This window comes from Artemia franciscana, chromosome 9 (assembly GCF_032884065.1).
Source record: "Artemia franciscana chromosome 9, ASM3288406v1, whole genome shotgun sequence".
NCBI classification, from domain to species: Eukaryota; Metazoa; Arthropoda; class Branchiopoda; order Anostraca; family Artemiidae; genus Artemia; species Artemia franciscana.
In genome coordinates this window covers 12064780-12087577 of record NC_088871.1, presented here as the reverse complement: position 1 = coordinate 12087577, position 22798 = coordinate 12064780, and the positions used below count along the sequence as shown (strand labels likewise).

The window sequence follows — 22798 nt, the reverse complement described above, 5'->3', positions numbered from 1 at the left end:
GTCTTGATCTCAACAAAACTTTGTCGGAAGTGAGTAAGAGTCGTAGATGTGCCATTTGGGGTCAAATCTGGATGTGATATTTTTTGGGACAAGAAAAGGAAACAGTCCAATAAAATTTTGTCACTAGGACATCCAGCAGTAATTGTTGAGATATTGACAAAACTTCGTCGTAAGTACGAGTAAGTTTTCAGATCAAAACATCATGCATAAGAAGTATGAGCATCCAACTGAACCTGACCGAAAGTAAATTAAGGCTCCTTGCTGTATCTTTTGGGGAGTCCTTCCTGACTGTGGTCTGCTTAGGAGGAGGAAATCACTAAATCTTTGTCATCATTATTTCTATTAGGGTTGGTTGTTCAGTCCAGACAAAGTTGGTTGGTAGTAAGAGAGGGCGCCCTAGTTTTCAGGTGCTAGGGCCCGGTCAAACCCACCTGGAGAAGTGCGCACTTAAGTTCTTGTAATTTATAAATTTACCAGAATGGTTTGCTACCCCCTGATGAATCTCACTAAGAAAACAGAACTTGATTATATATTTTGGGGACCAGTAGCAAGCTCAACTCTATTGGGGAAGGAAAAATAGGCCCAAAATTTTTATCTGCAGAACAACGACTTGGCATGGCTCTGGGATCTCAACCAGTCTTAGGAAGATGCAACATTTAATACACAATTCTGCCTTTTGAAGTCAGGGAGCTGTTCGAGTAACATGGGAGAGGAGGAAAGTAGTGATAGGGGCAATACTCCGGAGTATACAGCCTGAGGCTCTGAAGAATACACCCTAAACCTCATTTTCATATACCATAAAGATCTTTTGTATTCCTTAACATTCAGACAATTACAATTACGTGAATAATTTTTTATTTGGGTTGAATGAAACTCGTCTTATGACACGCACTTGGGTAAAGTAAGCTAGATACATTTTCTAAAACAAATCGAATTTTAATGATTCAAAAAGCGATAAATCTACTGCCCTTTTTTCTTGTAACACGCGCTTGGGATGCTATTTTGTTTCGTAAGAATTAAGAAGTTTTTAAGAGTTCAATTAAAGCAAATGCATGGGAGGTGATTGGGAGGTCACTTTATCAAAAGTAACATCCAGGCATTTATTAGCTGCATTTTCAGATACCACTTGGGATGCTTGATCAGCAAAGCAGTCTCAGTGAAAAGCAAAGCTAGCATAACTCTTTTTCAGAATAGTGTAAAAATTATTTCATTTCACTTGTTGATAGATTCCTCTAATATTTCTTGCCACTAATTTTCGATGTAATTGGTTAAAATCTAGTCTTCGTTGGTGGTGATTTGATACAAATTGAACAATAGTTTCACCTGGGACTGAGACTTTTATTGAACAATAGTTTCACCTGGGACTGAGACTTTTAGACCTGTGTGAACGGAAAGCTTTTGCCAAGTCGTAATTGTATTCGCGACTAGGATGGACTAAGCCCTGTGTGAATGGCCAGTTATTGTTATCAGGTCATCATTTATAAGAGATATCAGCTTTCAACTGATCCTGACTGAAAGTAAGAGTAAGGTTCCTTGCTGTATTTTTTGGGGAGTCCTTCCTGACTGTGACCTGCTTTGGAAGAGGATATCACTAAATCCTTGTCATCGAAACATCTATCAGGGCTGGCTGTTCGGTCCAGACAAAGTTGGTTGGTAGCAAGAGAGGGCGTCCTAGTTTTACTTTTCAGGCGCCAGTGCCCAGTCAAACCCGCCTGAGGAAGTGCGTACTTAAGTACTTGTCATTTGTAAATTTACCAGGATGGTTTGCTACACCCTGGCAAATCTCAGTGAGAAACGGAGCTTTATCATATATTTTGGGGAACAGGAGCTATCTCAAATTAATTGGGGAGGGGAAAGTAGCTCCTAAATCTTCATCGATAGAACAATGACTTGGATGAGCTCTGGGATCTCAGCCAGTCTTAGGATGTTGCAATATTTGATGCACCATTCTGCCTTTTGCAGTCAGGGGGATATTCAAGCAACACAGGAGAGAAGGATGGGGATCATAGTTTCTTGTTAGGAGTAACCATAACCAAATTCAGAGGAGAAAAAGACCTAGTGTCTTCATTTTGTCTTTGTAGAGTCCAAGTTTATAGTGATCTTTCTGGTGGACAGAGGAAGGGAGTCCCAAAAATTCCATCATCAACATATTTACCAGTAAAGGACATTGGATCTTAAGTAAACTTAATGGAAAGTACGATTAACAAAATGGCTGATACACAAACATACAAATTTCAGCTGTTTTTAGTCAGTGCCTAAATCAACTTTCACACTGGAATGGGTCCCTCAATTTTCTTTTGTGATAAGGCTAAAACTTCTCACAAGATGCAAAAGAACTTGGTAAGAAGTCAGAGCTAGTTTTCTATTTTGGCTTTCTGGCGTCTAGAGTCAATCCTACATTTATGGGAAAGAGGGAAGGTAGATAATCAGGGCACCTCACAGAAGGGGCTGTAAAGTTTTCACAAAACGTGTTGGATAGTAATGGTTGGTTTTCGGGTAATGCATTTTGGGAGCCCAAGCCCGATCCGATCTTTACATGTAGAAAGAGCAATAGAACCTGTCCATCAGAACGTATGCCAAAAATGTTGCTTAGCTTCAACTAAACTTAGAGAAAAATACCGCCTAGTCATTTGATTTCTCTTTTTGGTATCCATAACTAATCAAACAGTTCGTGGCAACGAACTGTAGTAAGGAGCGACCCAACTCTATTATAACCAATACTCTAAAAACAGAATTTTGATACCAATAGGTACATCAAAAGAATCGCATTTTACTGCTGATTTTAAATATGTAACTTTCATCAAGTTTAGTCTTACCCATCAAAAGTAAAGAGCCTGAGAAAATTTGCCTTATTATAGAAAATAGGAGAAAACACCCCTAAAAGTCATAGAATCTTAATGAAAATCACACCGTCGGATTCAGCGTATCAGAGAACCCTATTTTAGAAGTTTCAAGCTCCTATCTACAAAAATGTGTAATTTTGTATTTTTTGCTAGAAGACAGATCACAGATGCGTATTTATTTGTTTTTATGTTTTTTTGTTGTTTTTTGTTGTTTTTTTCAGGGGTGATTCTGTCGACCCAGTGGTCCTAGAATGTCGTAAGAGGAATCATTCTAACGGAAATTATAAGCTAGTGCCTTTTCTAAGTAAAATAAATTGGAGGGCACCTAGGCCCCCTCCCATGCTCATTTTTCACTAAAGTCACCGAAACAAAATTCTCAGATGGCCATTTCATTCAACATAGTCGAGAAACCTAATAACTATGTCTTTGGGGACGACTTACTCCCCCACAGTTCCGTGGGAGGGGCTTCAAGTTACAAACTTTTACCAGTGTTTACATATGGTAATGGTTATTGGGAAGTGTTCAGACGTTTTCAGGGGGATTTGTTGGTTGAGGGGGGGGGGGGGTGAATTGAATTGAAAAGGTTTACGTCGGGGATCCTTCCAGGGAGGAATTGCCATGGAGGAAGAGAATTTTCATTTAGCATTGTTTAAAAAAAAAACAATAAAAAGTAAATATGAAAAAGTTTTTTCAACTGAAAGTAAGGATCAGCATTAAAAATTAAAACGAATAGAAATTGTTATGCACATGAGGGGTTCACCTCTTAATACCTCGCTCCTTACGCTAAAGTATTTTTAGTAATTTCAACTATTTATTCTACGGCCTTTGTGATTCAGGGGGGATTCTTAAGGAATTGAAACAAAATTTAAGCTTCAGTGTAAAGAGCGAGGCATTGGCGGGGGGACAAACCCCCTTATATACGTAATAAAAACATACGAATATAGAAGTTCGTCACATAAGTTAATTGGTAAGTTACTTATATTTTTACTAGTAAAAACACTCATAAAAGTTAAAAGTTCTAGTTGCCTTTTTAAGTAACCAAAACATTGGAAGGCAACTAGGCCTCCTCCTCTGCTCTTTTTTTCTCAAAATCGTCCGATCAAAAGTATGAGAATGCCATTTAGCCAAAATAAAAATTAAAATGCAAATTTGGTTTAATTATTCTTGTGCGGAGAGCCAAAATCAAAACATGCATTAATTTAAAAGCGTTTAAAAAGTAGAGTTGAGAGAAAGCCAAATTTTAAAGTAAAGAGCGGGACTTTGAGGAGGACTTGACTTACTTGACTTAAGTCTCCTGCCGGGCACTGCTCGGCGTAGAGAGTGACGTCTGCCTCCTCCACCCACTTCGGTCCATGGCGAGTATTTGCTCTTCGCCCTGTCTGATGTTTGCCATCGTCAAGAACTCGGACAGGCTGTCGGACCAACGTTTCTTCGGTTGGCCGCGAGGTCGCTTCAAACCGACTTTGATATGGTCAAAATTGTAGATCGTCTTTGTAGGTAGATGTGGTGGCATTCGAAGCAGATGCCCGAACCATCGTAAGGTTCGCTCGGCTGCTTGAGTCGAAAACCAAGACTTCTCTGTGAGCTGCAGAAGCTTTTCATTGCTGACGAAGTCGGACCATCGTAGGCCCTCAATCCTCCTCAGGCTCTTTGCATGAAATACGTCTATTTTCTTGAGGGTTGCAGCTGATGCTTGCCATGTCTCAGCTCTGTAAAGCATCACAGAGCCGACTAGAGCGTTGAAGATCCGCAGTTTCGTTTTGCGACTGATGTTTGGTTTTCGCCAGAGGTGACGATTCAGTCTACCCATGACAGAAGACGCTTTAGATAATCTCACCTGCAGCTCGGGGAGAAGTGACCCATTTGAAGAAATTACAGAGCCCAGGTAGGTGAAGTCTTTAAAAATCTCGATGCTAGTGGTGCTGTCCAGGCTAACTGGAGAGTTAACAGCAGGAAAAGACGGGTCTATGGCCATAATTTTAGTTTTATTCCAGTTTATATGCAGTCCTACTTTGGCAGCCTCTTCTCGCAGAATTCGGAGTGCTTCCAGCAGCTGCTCCATGGAGTCCGCCAAAATGGCCAAGTCATCGGCAAAATCAACAGCTGTGATTGTATGATCTCCAAATTTGAGCCCACAGCTGAGACGTGAAGTGGTTTTGTCATAACGTAATCTATGATGACAATGAAGAGCTCTGGGGCCACTGCAAATCCTTGGCGCACCTCTGTCGTGATTTGAAAGAACGGGCTGCGCCGACCATTTACTTGTACACAGCTCTCCGTCCCATGGTGCAGCGCCTTGAGAAGTCTGCAATATTTCTCGGGTAGGCCAGTCAACTCTAGAATCCACCAAAGAGCTTTTCGATCGACTGAGTCAAATGCAGCACGGAAGTCAACGAAGGCAATAAATACTTTCTGTCGGAACTCTGTGGTCTTCTCTACTATTTGTCGAATCGTGAAAATCTGCTCGATGGTTGAACGATCCGACATAAAACCAGCTTGCTCCGGTCGCCGGATTTTTCGAATGATGCTCCGGCATCGATCCAGCAGGACCATTGAAAACAGTTTGCCAGGGACTGACAGTAGGGTTATTCCCCGGTAGTTGGAGCAGTCGCTTCTTGAGCCTTTTCTCTTCCATAAGGGGATGATGACACCCTTCCGCCAATCCTCGGGAATTATCTCTGTTTGCCAGATTGTAGAGAACAGGGTGTGTAGAAACAGGAGCATTGCAGGACCTCCATATTTTAGCAGCTCTGAATTTAAGCCACAGATACCAGCAGCTTTATTATTCTTGAGTCTTTTTACTGCATGCCCAATTTCTGAGGGGCTGAAAGGCTCATCTGGAGGAACATCTATTCCAGGTCTTTGACTGCAAGGTTGGCTGGGACTATCATTAGGAGGCACAGACGGACCAGTATTGTTGAAGAGTGAACAGAAGTGGTCCTTCCACCGCTCAAGACAAGAACCTTCGTCAGAAAGAAGTGCACCATCCCTGGACCGGACAGGACCCAAGGTGGGAGTTTTATTTTCAGTGAGATCTCGGAGATCCTTGAATAGGCTGCCCATGTCTTTCTTTTGGGCAGCCTATTCAAGCATCTCCGAGATCTCACTGAAAATAAAGGAGGGAACATCCCCTTTCATATACGGAGCAATTTCTTTTCGTTTTAAGTTTTAATGTCGCTCCTTACTTTCAGTTAAAAAAACTGATTTTTTTTTTTAATTAATCACATATATGGGTAAATTCCATTCATCTGAGTATGCATCAAAAGAATTTGTCAAATCTCGCCCTTGCTGAATTGGCTTATTTTCTAGTTATGCAATTTCATTATGTGATATTAGTTGAAACTCTGTAGGGAAGGATGAAGAGAAGGGGAAGGTCCTAAGCCCAATTCGAAAGTAGGTCAACTTCTTTCCAAAAGTGGGACGCCAATTTTTGAATGAATTTTAAGGATATTTTATTTCATAAGAAACGGTAGGTTTCTCCAAAGGGTACCCCTATTAAGTATGGCAGTGAAGGGGACAGGTACCACTTCTTTTATTTGCTAGACTTATTCGTATTCTTATATCATTTAGAACTCTATAGGGAAGGATGAAAAGAAGGGGCAGGGCCCTGAACCCTAGTCAAAAGTAGGTTAGCTTCTTTCCAAAAGTGGGCTTTGTATGGGCCAAAGCGGGCTTTTTATCTTGATGTCTTAGAATTTAAATAAGATTTTTTGAATGGATTTTAAGGATATTTTATTCACTAAGAAACGAAACCTAAGTGTACCCCTATTAATTATGACAGTAAAGGGAACGGGTAGCACTACTTTTGTTTGCAAAACTTATTCATATTAAGATTTAATCTTATTTTGTTCTGTTGTTGATACAGCCTGTTAAACATAGAATTATGCTCTTGACTTTACAAAACTAAGGGGCGTCAGCCCTTCTCTTGCTTTTTATAATTTCTGTTTGCTTTGAGTTTCAACTGATTACTCGTTTTTATTTTGGTTGGTTTACTCATTTATAGTGATTTCGGCTCGTTTTAAGTTTGAATTATTAAATTTCTGCTATTCTTGATTTTGTTTCTGCTTTTATTTTTTTTTAATGTTCATTAAGATTCTATGACTTTTAGGGGGTTTTCCTCTTTTTTGAAAATAAGGCAAATTTTAATGGGTGAGACTAAACTTTATAAAACTTATATATTTGAAATCGGCATAAAAACCAAATTCTTTTTATCTTTCTATTGGTATCAAAATTCCATTTCTTAGAGTTACGATTACTATTGAGCCGGGTCGATCTTTACTTACAGTTCGTTACCGCGATCTGTTCGATTAATTTAAAGAACTTTTTCCACAAAGCAAGTTTTTCAAAGTAACTTAAAGATGTCCGTTAAACCAAAAAATGAGCAGATATACATTCAAGTTATATTCCAAGCATAAAGCTAGAACAAATCGCCATCAATAAATAAATGAAATTAAAATAAGTAAAATTTGTAATAAATAACCGAGTCAAACTCAAAACGAGCAAAAATTAACTTGAGTAGTGCTGACCTATGCCTTGTCAAGACCAGAACATAGTTTGCACTTTACTGAAAAAAAAACAACCATGGATTTCTGGTTTAATATACATGTACTGATCTTTATTGCTTAATGTAGCCAAATATATAATGTTGATAATTTTTTGTTTAAGTAAAAATGTGAAACGTTTAAACTATATTTTTTTTAGTAAGAAAAGCAATGTAGCAAATCGTTCTTTACTCTTTATTTATAATTTACTGAAAACAAAATTTATTTAAAAATTTTTCATTTTTTGGACTTTAATAAATAAAAAAAAGAGATTATTATGTATGTATATTGTACACATTGATAGGATGAAAACTTCTTGATATGCATGTACACTACCTTTGACAAAGGCGAATATTGACCGGTCATTTATTATAAGAATCTTATTTGTATTTATTTGTTGTTGTAACTACCTGTTTGTATAAATAAATGCGTGTGAAGTCATTTATTAAAAATAAATGTATTTTGTTTACAGAAATTCTTTGTTCTGAAATTATATTCGAAGTGACGTCGTGGCCGGAAATTTTAAAACTGATCAGTGAAATAAAAGAAGAATATTTAACACTAGTGTCTTGTGATTTAGCACTACCCTTACTCCAAATCCACAATTCACCGTCCACTTACCCCCAAGTATTCCCTAAAAGTTTCAATTTATTACCCAGAGTCATTCCCAAGATATTGTATATATAGCATTTAAAAAACCTGGTGCTATATAATGCCTTTTGATCTATCTTGTTACTTAACGGTGCATAAATCAAAAGTCTCAATAAGAATATATAAGCCAAAACAATCATTTATATAAGAATCAGAGAATAAATTTCTTCGCCCTTTCTTGCTAAATTAGAATTACGCTTGCCCTACTCTCCTAGCTTCCTTCCTCCAACACTGCCCGAAAGTCGTTCTATCCCCCAAGCTGTTACCAAGGTATGACAGACATGTTTCTTGTACCTCATTACATTTACTGTCTTTTGATTTACCTCCAACCATCCCCCTGCCTACTACGTCAAAGTGATAGATTCATGACCCTTCTATCCATCAATATCTTCTAGAAGTTTCAATTTGATCCATTGGGCCATTCCCAAAATACTTTAGATAATTTGAAACATCATGATTTTGTATTACTCAGATGCGTGTGTTGATTCCACGTTACACCAAGATTAAGAAACTCTCAGAATCTCCATCGGCAAACAGTCCGTAAGAGCTAACTTGAAATACAAGTAACTAGGATCAAAAAGCTTGTTGCATCATTTCAGGACCTCCTCACTCCCCACAAAATGAAGGATAGTCTTTGCCTTGAGAATCGTCTCCAGATTAATCAGACACCCAGGATCAAATACCCCTCCCCTTTTCCATTAAACAATCTATGTGTAGCCAATGGGCAGGTCACATAATTTATGGTCCTTTTTCAAGGGGTTCTGAGGGTCATGCCATTTTTAGATATATTTGTTGAACCTTTCGGCTGTTTCAAAATAAAATATTTTATTTGAATATAAAACGAGCGTGTCTTAAGGCTATGGGGGTGCGATAACTCCTCCAAAGTTTCATATACATGACTAATCGCCTAGAGAATCGTCTCCAGATCTAACCAGACAACCAGGATTAAAAACCCTCCCTTTTCCATTGCAAAATCTATGTGTTACCAATGGGCAGCTCGCATAATTTTTGGTCCCTTTTCAGAGGGTTCTGAGGGTCATGCCATTTTTCGATATATTTGTTGAACCTTTCGGCTATTTTGAACAAAATAGCTACATCAAGATTTTAATGTGGTTTCATTAAGGCTATGGTGGTTTGGTAACTTCTCCAAAGTTTCATATACATAACTTTTTAACTTCCTTCAAACTTCTTAGTTTTTTTTTAACTATATACATTTTTAATATTTTATTTTAGCCACGCTCAAAGGGTCAATTCCTATTGGATTACGTTTGCCGAGAACTGGGAGTTATTGAGAAGGATTATTTTGGAATTAGATACGTTGATACCAGAGGACAGAGGGTAAGTGTAGTTGAGGGTAAGTGAGGTAATGAGGGTAAGTGTGGGTAAGTCTAATTGACTCTTCCTTAATCTGTATAAATTATTCCCATGGATTGTGGAGGTTACGTCAACAAGACCTTTTAACGCTTTTCAACAAAATGACCATACAAAATTTGAACTCAAGGTTGCAGGAGTTTCAGGTGGTTGGTAACAGAAAAGGACACGGGCTGGAGACTTTATACCCTTGAATAGGTTGTGGTCCTTCAAAACGATGCTACTAAATATATGAAAGGGATTTTTCCTCCTCAACGCCCTGCTCTTTACGCTAAAGTTTGACTCTTTCTCTTAACTTTACATTTTAAAACAGTAAAAAACTTTAGCGTAAAGAGCGGGGCGTTGAGGAGGAAAATCCCCTCTCATATACGGAGTAATTTCTGTTCGTTTTAAGTTTTAATGTCGCTCCTTACTTTCAGTTAAAAAATATTGTTTTGGCTCTTCGCTCATAAATAATTAAAACGAAATTTGCATATTAATTTTTTTGGCTTAAAGGCTTTCTCACAGTTTTAATCGGAGGAATTTTGAGAAAAAAGAAGTGGAGGAGGAGGTGCCATCCGATTTTTTATTACTTAAAACGGCAATTCGAACTTTTAATTTTTATCGAACGTTTTCATTAGTAAAAAATATACGTAACTTACGAATTACCTTACGTAACGAACTTCTATATTCATATGTTTTTATTACCTATATGAGGGGGTTTACCCCCTCGTCAATGCTTCGCTCTTTACACTAAAGCTTAAATTTTGTCCCAATTCCTTAAGAATGACCCCTGAATCACAAAGGCCTTAGAATAAATAGTTGAAATTGTTAAAAATACTTTAGCGTAAAGAGCGAGGTATTACAAGGAGGTAAACATCTCATATGCGCAATAGTTTCTGTTCGTTTTAAGTTTTAATAATTCTCCTTGCTTTCAGTAGAAAAAACTTTTCATATTTATTTTTTCATTGTTTTTTGAAATAATGTTAGAAAATCCTTAAAAAATCCTAAAAAACCCTTCATTGAAATTCTCTTCCCCCATGACGAATTCCTCCATGGAAAGTTCTTCCCACTTAAATTCCCTTCAAATCTCCCCCCCCCCAAAAAAAAAACAACAAAAAATCCCCCTGAACTGAATACATCTTTACACCTCCCAATAATCATTACTATTTGTAAACACTGGTCAAAGTTTGTAACTTGCAGCCCCTCCCACGGGGGCTGTGGGGGAGTAAGTTGTCCCCAAAGACATATTTATTAAATCTTTCGACTATGTTGAATAAAATGGCTATCTCAGAATTTTGATCCGGTGACTTTGGGGGAAAAATGAGAGTTGGAGGAGGCCTAGGCGCCCTCCAATATTTTTGGTCACTCAAAAAAGGCACTAAAACTTTTAATTTCCGTTAGTATGAGCCCCCTCGTGATATTCCAGTACCACTGAGTCGATACGATCACCCCTGGGAAAAAAAAAGACAAATAAACACGCATCCGTGATCTGTCTTCCAGCAAAAAAAGCAAAATTCCACATTTTTGTAGATAGGAGCTTGAAACTTCTACAATAGGGTTCTCTGATACGCTGAATCTGATGGTGTGATTTCCGTTAAAACTGTATGACCTTCAAGGGGTGTTTCCCCCTATTTTCTAAAATAAGGCAAATTTTCTCAGGTTCTTAATATTTCATGGGTAAGACTAAACTTGATGAAACTTATATATTTAAATCAGTATTAATATGCAATTCTTTTGATGTAACTATTGGTATCAAAATTTTATTTTTTAGAGTTTTGGTTACTATTGAGCCGGGTCGCTCCTTACTCAAGTTCGTTACTGCGCACTGTTCGATCAAATTTTCAAAGAAAATTAAATAAGAATTTTCAGCTAGGTATCATGCTTATTCGTTGTTCTGGGTTTTATGAATAGCTAAGGATATGCGGACAATGAGAATCCGTAAACATTAGGGTTTTGTTGTTTTTTTGGGGGGGGGATAAATGGGTCCAAATTTCCTCACTCAGCATTTATTCCTAATCTGTAAGAGAAGTACAAAGAAATTTCGATTGGTCCTGCATTAGCAAGCTTCAAGAATTATATTTTCAAATCCATCTCCATTAATCGTCCATTAGGCTTGCAAATTGTATCCATAATTCTTAATCAGTTTGTAACATTCACAAAATATTGCTTTTAAGATATGAAAGATTCTTGTGAAAAATATGTATTGTTTAATGAGTGCTTTTAGTTCTGTAAATATTGATTGTTCTTAGTTCTACGCCAGTTTTGCCAAAATGGAAGGTGGGAATTTTACTTTCTCGAGCCCAAATTATGCCTTTTTTTGAGAAGAACTATGCTACAGTTTTGTTCTTTTTCCCAGATTTCTGAAACTAGTTTATCAGTTGTGTATTAACATTTAATCTTGTGAAAGACAAGTCGAATACTGTATTAGTTTAATAAAGGCTCTGAATAAAATATAATCAGACAATATTCTATTTCTAACTCACAAAGGGAACTAAAGCAGGATATATACAAAGAAAAGAAAAATGCAAACACACTGACTAAATCTAGAATAGAAACAACTGAGGTTGTTTTCTAAGTGGTTGACAGACTGAAAACATAGTGTCTAAGCTCATCATAGAAATTTTAATTCATATCCAACATAACTGAGTACATATAACTGAAAAACGCAGTACACATAACTGAGGTTTTTCAATTTTACTTTCGGACTTATCTTCTTGAAAGGTCAAGGGGCTTCATATTGGTTTTCAGAATTGTAAAGTCTCATCTGAATCTCTGTAGGGACATATTTGCAGCAAACCGTACCGTCTGTTCTTAGTCGTGATTTTATGACCTGGAGAGCCTCAATGCTCTCTTTTTTTCAACTGTTTCCGCTTTAATTTGTGTCTAGAAGTCACTTATCCAAGAAAAAATTCTTTCCGAGTCTGCGATCGAATATGATAGTAGAGCAACTTTTCGGTGAGTTCTGCCAAAGCAGGAAAAACTCTTTCGTCAGTAAAGTTTCTCGTTTCGGGTATAATCTACAATGATTTTGCTCAAATCTTCAATGAGAGTTCAGGGCAATCACCATTTAATTATTAATTGGTTAATAGTAACGAGCCACAGTAAGAAGCGGCTCTATCCAATAGGGACCGAAACTCTAAAAACTAAATTTTGTCAACAATATGATACATCGAAAGAATTGACCTATTGGCTTTTTGCAGATTCCAAAATATAAAATTCGTTATGTCTAATGTTACCTATTAAAAGTTAAGAGTCTAAAAAAAAACTGCATTTTTTGCAAAAAAGGGAAAATACAAGGAATCTTAATGAAAATCGCTCCATCAGATCAAACAGTTCGTGGTAACGAACTGTAGTAAGGAGCGACCCGGCTCAATAGTAAACGAAACTCTAAAAATCGGAATTTTGATGCTAAGAGATATATCAAAAGAATCGAATTTTCACGCTGATTCTAAAAATTTAAGTTTCAATTAATTTAGTCTTTGTCATCAAAAGTTACGAGGCTGAGAAAATTTGCCTTATTTTGGAAAATAGGGGGAAACATCCCCTAAAAGTCATAAAATCTTAACGAAAATCACACCATCGCATTTGGCGTATCAGAGAACCCTGTAGCAAAAATTTCAAGCTCCTATCTATAAAAAATGTGGAATTTCGTATTTTTTGCCAGAAGACAAATCACGGGTGCGTGTTTATTTGTTTGTTTTTTGTTTTTTTTTCCCAGGGGTCATCGTATCGACCAAGTGGTTCTAGAATGTCACAAGAGGGTTCATTCTTACGGAAATGAAAAGTTCTAGTGCCCTTTTTAAATGATCAAAAAATTGGAGGGCACCTAGGCCCCCTCCCACGCTAATTTTTTTCCAAAAGTCAACGGATTAAAATTTTGAGATAGCCATTTTGTTCCGCATAGTCGAAAACCATAATAACTATGTCTTTGAGAATGACTTACTCCCCCACAATCCCTGGGGGAGGGGCTGCAAGTTACAAACTTTGACCAGTGTTTACATATAGTATTATATATTTTACATATATTTACATATGGTTATTGAGAAATGTACAGACGTTTTCAGGGGTATTTTTTGGTTTGCGGGGTGAGGTTGATGGGAGGGGGATATGTGGGAGGATCTTTCCTTGGAGGAATATGTCATGGGGGAAGAAAAATTCAAAAGAAAAGGGCGCAGGATTTTCTAGCATTACTATAAAAAAAAAACAATGTAAAAAAAAACACGAAAACGTTTTTTCAATTGAAAGTAAGGAATAGCATTTAAATTTAAAACGAACAGAGATTATTACGCATATGAGGGGTTCTAAAAATACTTTAGCATAAAGAGTGAGGTATTTAGGAGGAGATAAATACCTCGCTCTTTATGCTAATGTATTTTTAGTAATTTCAACTATTTATTCTACGGCCTTTTTGATTCAGGGGTCATTCTTAAAGAATTGGGACAAAACTTACGATTTAGTGTAAGGAGCGAGGTATTAACGAGGGTAAAAACCCACTCGTACACATAATAAAAATATAAGAATATAAAAGTTTGTTACATAAGTTAATTCTCTAGTTATGCATATTTTTTACTAATAAAAACGTTCGTTAAAAATTAAAAGTTCTAGTAGCCTTTTTAAGTAACCGAAAAATTGGTGGGCAGTTATGCCTCCTTCCCCACCCCTCATTTCTCAAAATCGTCTGATCAAAACTAAGAGAAAGCCATTTAGCCAAAAGAAAAATTAATATACAAATTTCATTTCAATAATTTATGTGCGGAGAACCAAAATCAAACATGCATTAATTCAAAAACGTTCAGAAATTAAATAAAAAAACTAGTTTTTTTTTAACTGAAAGTAAGGAGCAACATTAAAACTTAAAACGAACAGAAATTATTCCGTATATGAAATGGGTTGTCCCCTCCACAATCCCTCGCTCTTTACGCTAAAGTTTGACTCTTTGCCAAAATTCTACTTTTTAAAACAATTAAAAACTTTAGCGCAAAGAGCGGGGTGTAGAGGAGGAAAAGCCCCTTTCATATACGGAATAATTTCTGTTCGTTTTAAGTTTTAATGTCGCTCCTTACTTTCAGTTAAAGAAACTAGTTTTTTTTTTATTTAATTTATCAAAGAACGCTGCTGTAGAAGTTTCAAGCTACCATCTGCAAAAATGAGGAGTTTGTATTTTTTATTTATTTTTTCTTTATTGTCGTTATTTTTTTTTACCACAATAGTCACGGTTGCCAGTTTATTTGTTCTTGCTTTTTTCACCAGGGTAATCATATTGAACAAGGGTACTAGAAAATCGAGTAAGGGCACATTCGAAAAGAAACTAAAAGTTCTATTGCCATTTTTGAGTAAGCAAAAAGATTGAAGGGCAACTAGATCCCTCCGTGCTCCTTTTTCCCATAGTCTTCCCATTAAAATTTTGAGAGAGCCCTATGTTCAGCATTGTTAAAAGGCCACATAGCCATGCCTCTGGAGATGCCATATCTCACAACAACCCCTGGGGAAAAGGCTGTAAGTTATAAATTTTCCCATTGTTGACATATAGTATTTTTTTTTGGGGGGGGGGAATTAAACAGAAATTTATCAGGTAGGATTATTTTCCTTCAGGGGGGAGGGGATATTTCCCACGGGAAGAACTTTTTGTGGGAGGATAGCTTACAAGAATGAGCTTTCAAGGGTAAGTTTTACAATGGACAATTTTTAAGAATTTCTTTACTCTTTTTATTATTATTTGTCTTACTTTCTTGGCCAACTCAATTTTTCATATGTAGATGTTTTGGGAGCATTGTCCAGGGATATTTTTTTAAAATGGGTTGGAATTGTATGGGAGATTTTCTGAAGGGGGTATTTTCTACCAAAGAGATTCTCCATGAGGGAGTTTTCTGTGTGAAATTTTTCTTGAGACAATTTTTTGCGGGAGAAACTTTCCATATGGGGAGGTGGAGGAGATTTGGATTTCATAAAATTTTCTACACGGAGTAGAATTTCCAGCATGAATTGAAAACAATAAGAATTTAAAGGATAAATTGTCTTTTATACAAATAAAAGTAGACTAAGAAGACCTTTACAGGTGGAATAGTCCGACAAAAATATTTTGGGGGGATTTTTGAGCGAGAATTGAATTGCCAGTTGAGCAGCATTCTACGCGAGTAGAATTTCCCATGGAGGGATTTTAAAGAGAGGAATCATCAATGAAGGGTGGTGGGGGGGCAGATTCCCGTAATTTTTTAAAAACATTTTGAAATTAAACATAAAAGACAGCTTTTTTAACTACAAGTAATGGGCAAGATAAAAACTTTAGACGAACAGAAAAATTCTGTATACAAGGGGAGTGGGGTGGGGTTTCCCCTCCTCAATACCTTGAACTTTATGCTAAATTTTGAATTTTTGTCCTAATTCTTTAAGAACGACTCCTACAACACAAAGTCCGTTTAATCAGAATAAAAAACATTTTTTCAAATACTAAAAAACTTTAGCGGGAAGAGTGGAGCATTGAGAAGGGAGCGGTCCTCCTTATATATGGCTTAATTTCTTTTTGTCCTAAGTTTTAATGTTGCTCCTTACTAACAGGTGTATAGCTTTTTTAGTTGATAACCATTCAAGGACAGGTTTCTATTTTAAGACCTCCCTAAACTTTCATTTTGGGTCTTAAGGAATTCAGTTTTTCAAAGTACCAGAAAAAAATCAGTTGTCAGCGTAATAGCAGATAAAAGCAATGCATAATTTATTTTTTAAAATTATTAATTAAAAGAAAACATATAGAAGCTTGAAAAGTCTGCTTTCCTTTCAGATTCACGAGATTCCTGTCAAGAATACTGAATATTTTAGAACACAACATACCGTTTTCAACTCAACACTATAATTTCAAGCATAATCTATTTTTCTCTTTTTTCTTTCAGCGATGGATGGATCTTACAAGGTCAATTTCGAGACAAGTGAAAGGTAAATTTCTTTTGTTCTTAATCTAGATTTTGGAATGTTTTTTTACAACAGTGTTAGAACAATTGTTATGAATTATATAAAAATAAATAAAGCCCTTAAACATCGTCTGATAATTATTGCCTTGTTATGGCCATTGCAGGAGGCCACGGCCAGTCCTGAGACTCATTAGGAGGCCACGCCCAGTCCTAAGTCCTAGTCGGTATCAGTGTGTATTTTTCCCAGGTAATTTAGTATTTTCTTTTCGTATTTTTTTTTTTTTTTGTATTTTAGTAGTTCTCTTATGTATTTTTCTTTAGTTTGTGGAATACCATGTATAGGTTTACACACATAATAAAATCATATCATATCATGCTTTTTCTTCTTTTTGTTTGGTTATTCGGTGACGTTACTGCATTATACCCTTACTGGTGAGTGACTTGTGACTGGTGACGTTACTGCTATCAAACAGTTCGTGGTAACGAACTGTAGTAAGGAGCCACCAGGCCCAATAGTAACCGAAACTCTAAGAAATGGAATTTTGATACCATTAGGTACATCAAAAGAATGACATTTTAATGCTGATTTTAAATATATAAGTTTCATCAAGATTAGTCTTACCCATCAAAAGTTACGAGCCTGAGAAAATTTGCCTCATTTTAGAAAATAGTAGGAAACACCCCCTAAAAGTAATACGATCTTAACGAAAATCACATCATCAGATTTAACGTATTAGAGAACCTTATTGTAGAAGTGTCAAGCCCCTATTTACAAAAATGTGGAATTTTGCATTTTTTGCCAGAAGACAAATCACGGATGCGTGATAATTTGTTTTTCAGGGGTGATCGTATCGACCCAGTGGTGCTAGAATGTTGTGCGAGGGGTCATTCTAACGGAAACTAAAAGTTATAGTGACCTTTTTAAAGTAACTGAAAAAATTGGAGGGAATCTAGGGCCCCTCCCACGCTTATTTTTTCCCCAAAGTCAATGGATCAAAATTTTGAGATAGCCATTCTGTTTAGCATAGTCCAAAAATCTAATAACAATGTCTTTGGGGACGACTTACTCCCAGACAGTCCAAGGGGGAGGGGGCTTCAAGCCCCAATCACGGATGCATGTTTATTTGTTGTTTTTTTTTCCCAGGGGTGATCCTATCGACTCAGTGGTCCTAGAATGTCGCAAAAGGGCTCATTCTAACGGAAATTAAAAGTTATAGTGCCCTTTTAAGTGACAAAAAATTTGAGGGCATCTAGGCCCTCTCCCACGCTCATTTTTTCCCCCAAAGTCACCGGATCAAATTTCTGAGATAGCCATTTTATTCACCATAGTCGAAAAACGCAATAACTATGTCTTTGGGGACGACTTACTCCCCCGCAGTCTCCGTGGGAGGGACTGCAAGTTACAAACTTTGACCTGTATGTACATATAGTAATGGTTACTGGGAAGTGTACAGACGTTTTCAGGGGTATTTTTTTGGTTTGGGGGGATATATGAGGGGGAAGGTTACCGGGGAGGATCTTTCCATGGAGGAACGTCTCATGGGGGAAGAGACTTTCAATGGAGGGGGCGCAGGATTTTATAGTATTATTTAAAAAAACAATGAAAAAATAAATAGGAAAATTTTTCTACTGAAAGTGAGAAGCAGCATTAAAACTTAAAACGAACAAAAGCTATTACGCATATGAGGGGTTTACATCCTTGTAATACCTCGCTCTTTACGCTAAAGTATTTTTAGTAATTTCAACTATTTATTCTACGACCTTTGTGATTCAGGGGTCATTCTTAAGGAATTGGGACAAAATTTAAACTTTAATGTAAAGAGCGAGGTATCGAAGAGGGGTGAGACCCCTCATATACGCAATAAAAACATACGAATATAATGTTCATAATCCGTAAACATAATGTTTACGGATTCTCATTGTCCGCATATCCTTAGCTATTCATAAAACCCAGAACAACGAATAAGCATGATACCTAGCTGAAAATTCTTATTTAATTTTCTTTGAAAATTTGATCGAACAGTGCGCAGTAACGAACTGTAGTAAGGAGCGACCCGGCTCAATAGTAACCAAAACTCTAAAAAATGAAATTTTGATACCAATAGTTACATCAAAAGAATTGCATATTAATACTGATTTAAATATATAAGTTTCATCAAGTTTAGTCTTACCCATGAAATATTAAGAACCTGAGAAAATTTGCCTTATTTTAGAAAATAGGGGGAAACACCCCTTGAAGGTCATACAGTTTTAACGGAAATCACACCATCAGATTCAGCGTACCAGAGAACCCTATTGTAGAAGTTTCAAGCTTCTATCTACAAAAATGTGGAATTTTGCTTTTTTTTGCTGGAAGACAGATCACGGATGCGTGTTTATTTGTCTTTTTTTCCCAGGGGTGATCTTATCGACTCAGTGGTACTGGAATATCACGAGAGGGCTCATTCTAACGGAAATTAAAAGTTCTAGTGCCTTTTTTGAGTGACCAAAAATATTGGAGGGCACCTAGACCTCCTCCAACTCTCATTTTCCCCCCAAAGTCACCGGATCAAAATTCTGAGATACTCATTTTATTCAACATACTCGAAAAACTTAATAAATATGTCTTTGGGGACGACTTACTCCCCCACAGTCCCCGTGGGAGGGGCTGCAAGTTACAAACTTTGACCTGGAAAGTTTTTTCCTGTTTTAAAATGTAGAGTTAATAAAAAGAATCAAACTTTAGCGTAAAGAGCTGGGCGTTGAAAAGGAAAAGCCCCATTCAAATACGGAGTAATTTCTGTTCGTTTTAAGTTTTCATGTCGCTCCTTACTTTCATTTAAAAAAACTTGTTTTTTTTTATTTAATCCTAGATCTTGAGGGACATTAGATTGAGCGCTGGCGAAGTTGAAACTTAAAGGACCAAAATTGTTGCTTGACTCTTTATCTAACATATCTTAAATAAAAAAAACAAGTTGTTAACTGAAAGTAAGGAGCGACAGTAAAACTTAAAACGAACATAAATTACTCCGTATATAAAAGGGGCTTTTCCCTCTTATTTAAGTTTTAATGTCGCTCCTTACTTTCAGTTAAAAAACTTGTTTTTTTCATTTAATTTCTGAACGTTTTTGAATTAATACAGTTTTTGATTTCGGCTGTCTGCACATGAACAATTAAAACGCAATTTGCATTTTAGGGAGCATTTGGGGGAAGAGGCATACTTGCCCTCCAATCTTTTGGTTACTTAAAAAGGTAACTAGAACTTCTAATTTTTTACGAAGGTTTTTTTAGTAGAAAATATACATAACTTACGAATTAACTTACGTAACGAACTTCTGTATTTGTATATTTTTATTACGTGTATGAGGGGATTTGCCCCCTCGTTAATACCTCGCTCTTTACGCTAAAGCTTAAATTTTGCGCCAATTCATTAAGAAAGACCCCTGGATCACAAAGGCTATCTATAGAATAAATAGTTGAAATTACTAAAAATACTTTAGCGTAAAGAGCGAGGTATCCAGGAGGAGATGAATCCCATATATGCGTAATAATTTCTGTTTGCTCAAAGTTTTAATGCTGCTCTATACATTCAGTTGAAAAAACTTTTCCATATGAGTTTTTTCATTGTTTTTTTTTTTAATAGTGCTAGAATATTCTGCGCCCCCTTTATGGAAATTACCTTCCCCCATGACAAATTCCTCCACGGAAAGATCCTCTCACGTGACCGCCTCCCCTCAATCCCCCTTCCAACCAAAAAATCCCCCTGAAATCGTCTGTACACTTCCCAATAACCATTACTACACTTAAACATTGGTCAAATTTTTTAACCTGCAGCCCCTCCCCCTTGGACTGTCTGGGAGTAAGTTGTCCCCAAAGACATTGTTATTAGATTTTTGGACTGTGCTAAACAGAATGGCTATCTCCAAATTTTGATCCATTGACTTTGGGAAAAAAATAAGCGTGGGAGGGGCCCTAGATTCCCTCCAATTTTTTCAGTCACTTTAAAAAGGGCACTATAGATTTCAGTTTCCGTTAGAATGACCCCTTGCACAACATTCTAGCCCCACTGGGTCGACACGATCACCCCTGAAAAAACGCACCCGTGATCGGTCTTCTGGCAAAAAAATACGAAATTCCACATTTTGTAGATTGGAGCTTGAAACTTCTACAATAGGGTTCTCTGATACGTTGAATACGATGGTGTGATTTTCGTTAAGATTCTATGACTCTTTAGGGGGTGTTTCCCCCTATTTTCCAAAATAGGCAAATTTTCTCAGGCTCTTAACTTTTGATGAGTAAGACTAAATTTGATTAAACTTATATATCTATAATTGTCATAAAAATCCAACTCTTTCATCTATTAGTATCAAAATTCCTTGTTTTAGAGATTTGTTTACTATGGTATTTTGGTATTTGGCCAGTTAACAACAGGTTGAATTAAGCCGGATTAACCGTGTAGTTTCGGAATATATTATAAGTGAAAAATGGCTTTTTTCTGGATATTAAGAAGCTGTTTGGCAAGTTTTTTTTTTTATCAATTATTTTAACTGGTGAAAGGAACAGTCTTTTGGCTTGATTATTATTCTGATTTTGACAGTGATTTGGATTGAGTGAAAGGATTGCTTTTAGTTGTTTAAAGTAACACAAATAGGCAAGCAGAAGAGGGGCAGTTCCCCGTCGCAAGCGCCGTTGTACCTGTGGGGAGAATCTCCCTTAAACTGCAGGGGTTAGGTGAACGGGGACTGACGATTCCCTTGCTTATCCCTTGTTATTCCCTTGTTTTTGTTGACCTATGCTCCACCCCCGACTATTCTGATTGGACATTGATTACGCTAGTGTTGGCTCTCGACAGGAGAAGTCACATTTGATTTTTCCCGTGTAAAACCGGTTTGTGATGGGCGATAACCTAGTGCGGAATGCAGTATTGAATTTTATCTCAAGAGCTATGATAGCAGGTTTGAAAACAAATGTTTTTACAAGGAGAGGGCACGAGTTTTTCAGCAGTTAAGCGATTTTAGAAGTGAAGGAAAGTATCTATCGCAAGTCGGACTTCGGGGAACGTGTAATAAACCATGTAAAGGACGAGGACAACTTACTGGACGTTGCGAAGATGTTCGCTCGCTGTATCCCGCTCCTCCCCCACCCCTTTTCCCCAAAATCTCCTGGTCAAAACTAAGAAAAAGCCCCTTAGCCAAAACGAAATTAAAATAAAACGAAATTAAAATGCACGAGTTTTTCAGCAGTTAAGTGATTTTAGAAGTGAAGGAAAGTATCTATCGCAAGTCGGACTTCAGGGAACGTGTAATAAAACATGTAAAGAACGAGGACAACTTACTGGACGTTGCGAATATATTCGCTCGCTGTGTCCCGATCCTCCCCCACCCCTTTTCCCCAAAATCTCCTGGTCAAAACTAAGAAAAAGCCACTTAGCCAAAACGAAATTAAAATGCAAATTGCGTTTTATTTGTTCATGTGCGGACAGCCGAAATCAAAAACTGTATTAATTCAAAAACGTTCAGAAATTAAATGAAAAAAAAAACAAGTTCCCGCCTACAATGAAGTGATCGCTGCTTGTGTAGTGTCCACCGTCAACGAGATGAATCGCAAGTTCAGTGGCCTGCTTGGCCGTTTGAACTAGAAACCACCGTGAAACCACCAGAAACTACCTTGGCCTGAAGGCAACCTTGTTGCTGCTCAAGCTAATGAGACGACCTTTTCTCCCCCGTCTTACTCAGTTGTCTTGAAAAAGCCTCTTCCTACTGTTGTTACCACAGAAGAAAGGAAAAACTTCCTGTAAACAATCAAGAGAGATAAAACTCTAAAAAAGAAAACTTAAAACGAGACGACGGCCAGTAGAATTAAAAGACTAAAACAACGCGGATATTTCGCCTGTATAAAACAAGGCGTCTTCAGCACAAGATAGAAAGTTAAAAGAAAACTAATTTAAAAACAAATAAAAACCACCACCAAATATAATAAATACAATTTGTCGCTACTTATCCACGTAGGGAAAAGCAGCTATGCGAGTTACTTCAATGAGAATCAAAGAGCAACTGAGGAAAATTTATGAAAATTGAAACTTAGTTAATTATTCTGTTGCGAAATAATCCTTTTGTAAGCTAACATTGAAGCAACTCTTTTTGGTCTAGTGGGTAATCTTGTCCCCTGGTGATTGTGTAAAATTTTAATTCCCCCATCGACTATTGGTTCATTTTTTAAAAGAATATCATAAATTGGGTCAATATTTAAATTCCCTGTGTCTCTATTTATTGAAATATTAGCAAATATATGTTTTTTAATTTCTATAGCCTCCCTCGCCCACTGAGAAAAACCTCTATCATTAGAAATAGCTGTAGCCTCATCAAATTGTATAAAATGTTCAGGATAAAAGAATGTGTGTTCAGCTAGAGCCGAAACAAAAGTTTCGGGAGGCTTTCTTAGTTGTAGGGTTTTTTCAATCGAGTAGCGATGCTCAATAAATCTTTCAGTAAATTGTTGGTGAGTTCTACCAAAATAAAACTTTCCACAG

At 36.9% G+C, this 22798-nt stretch overlaps 1 protein-coding gene across 1 annotated transcript in view; it reads left to right on the top strand.

The window, feature by feature from the left end:
• LOC136031004 (FERM domain-containing protein 5-like) overlaps positions 1-22798 on the top strand; it is a 223743-nt gene that overhangs the window by 4261 nt on the left and 196684 nt on the right. Inside the window, exons 2-3 of the mRNA XM_065710166.1 lie at positions 9269-9373; positions 16273-16315. Of these exons, the coding sequence (XP_065566238.1) occupies positions 9269-9373; positions 16273-16315 (148 nt within the window). The remainder of the gene's footprint in view (positions 1-9268; positions 9374-16272; positions 16316-22798) is intronic.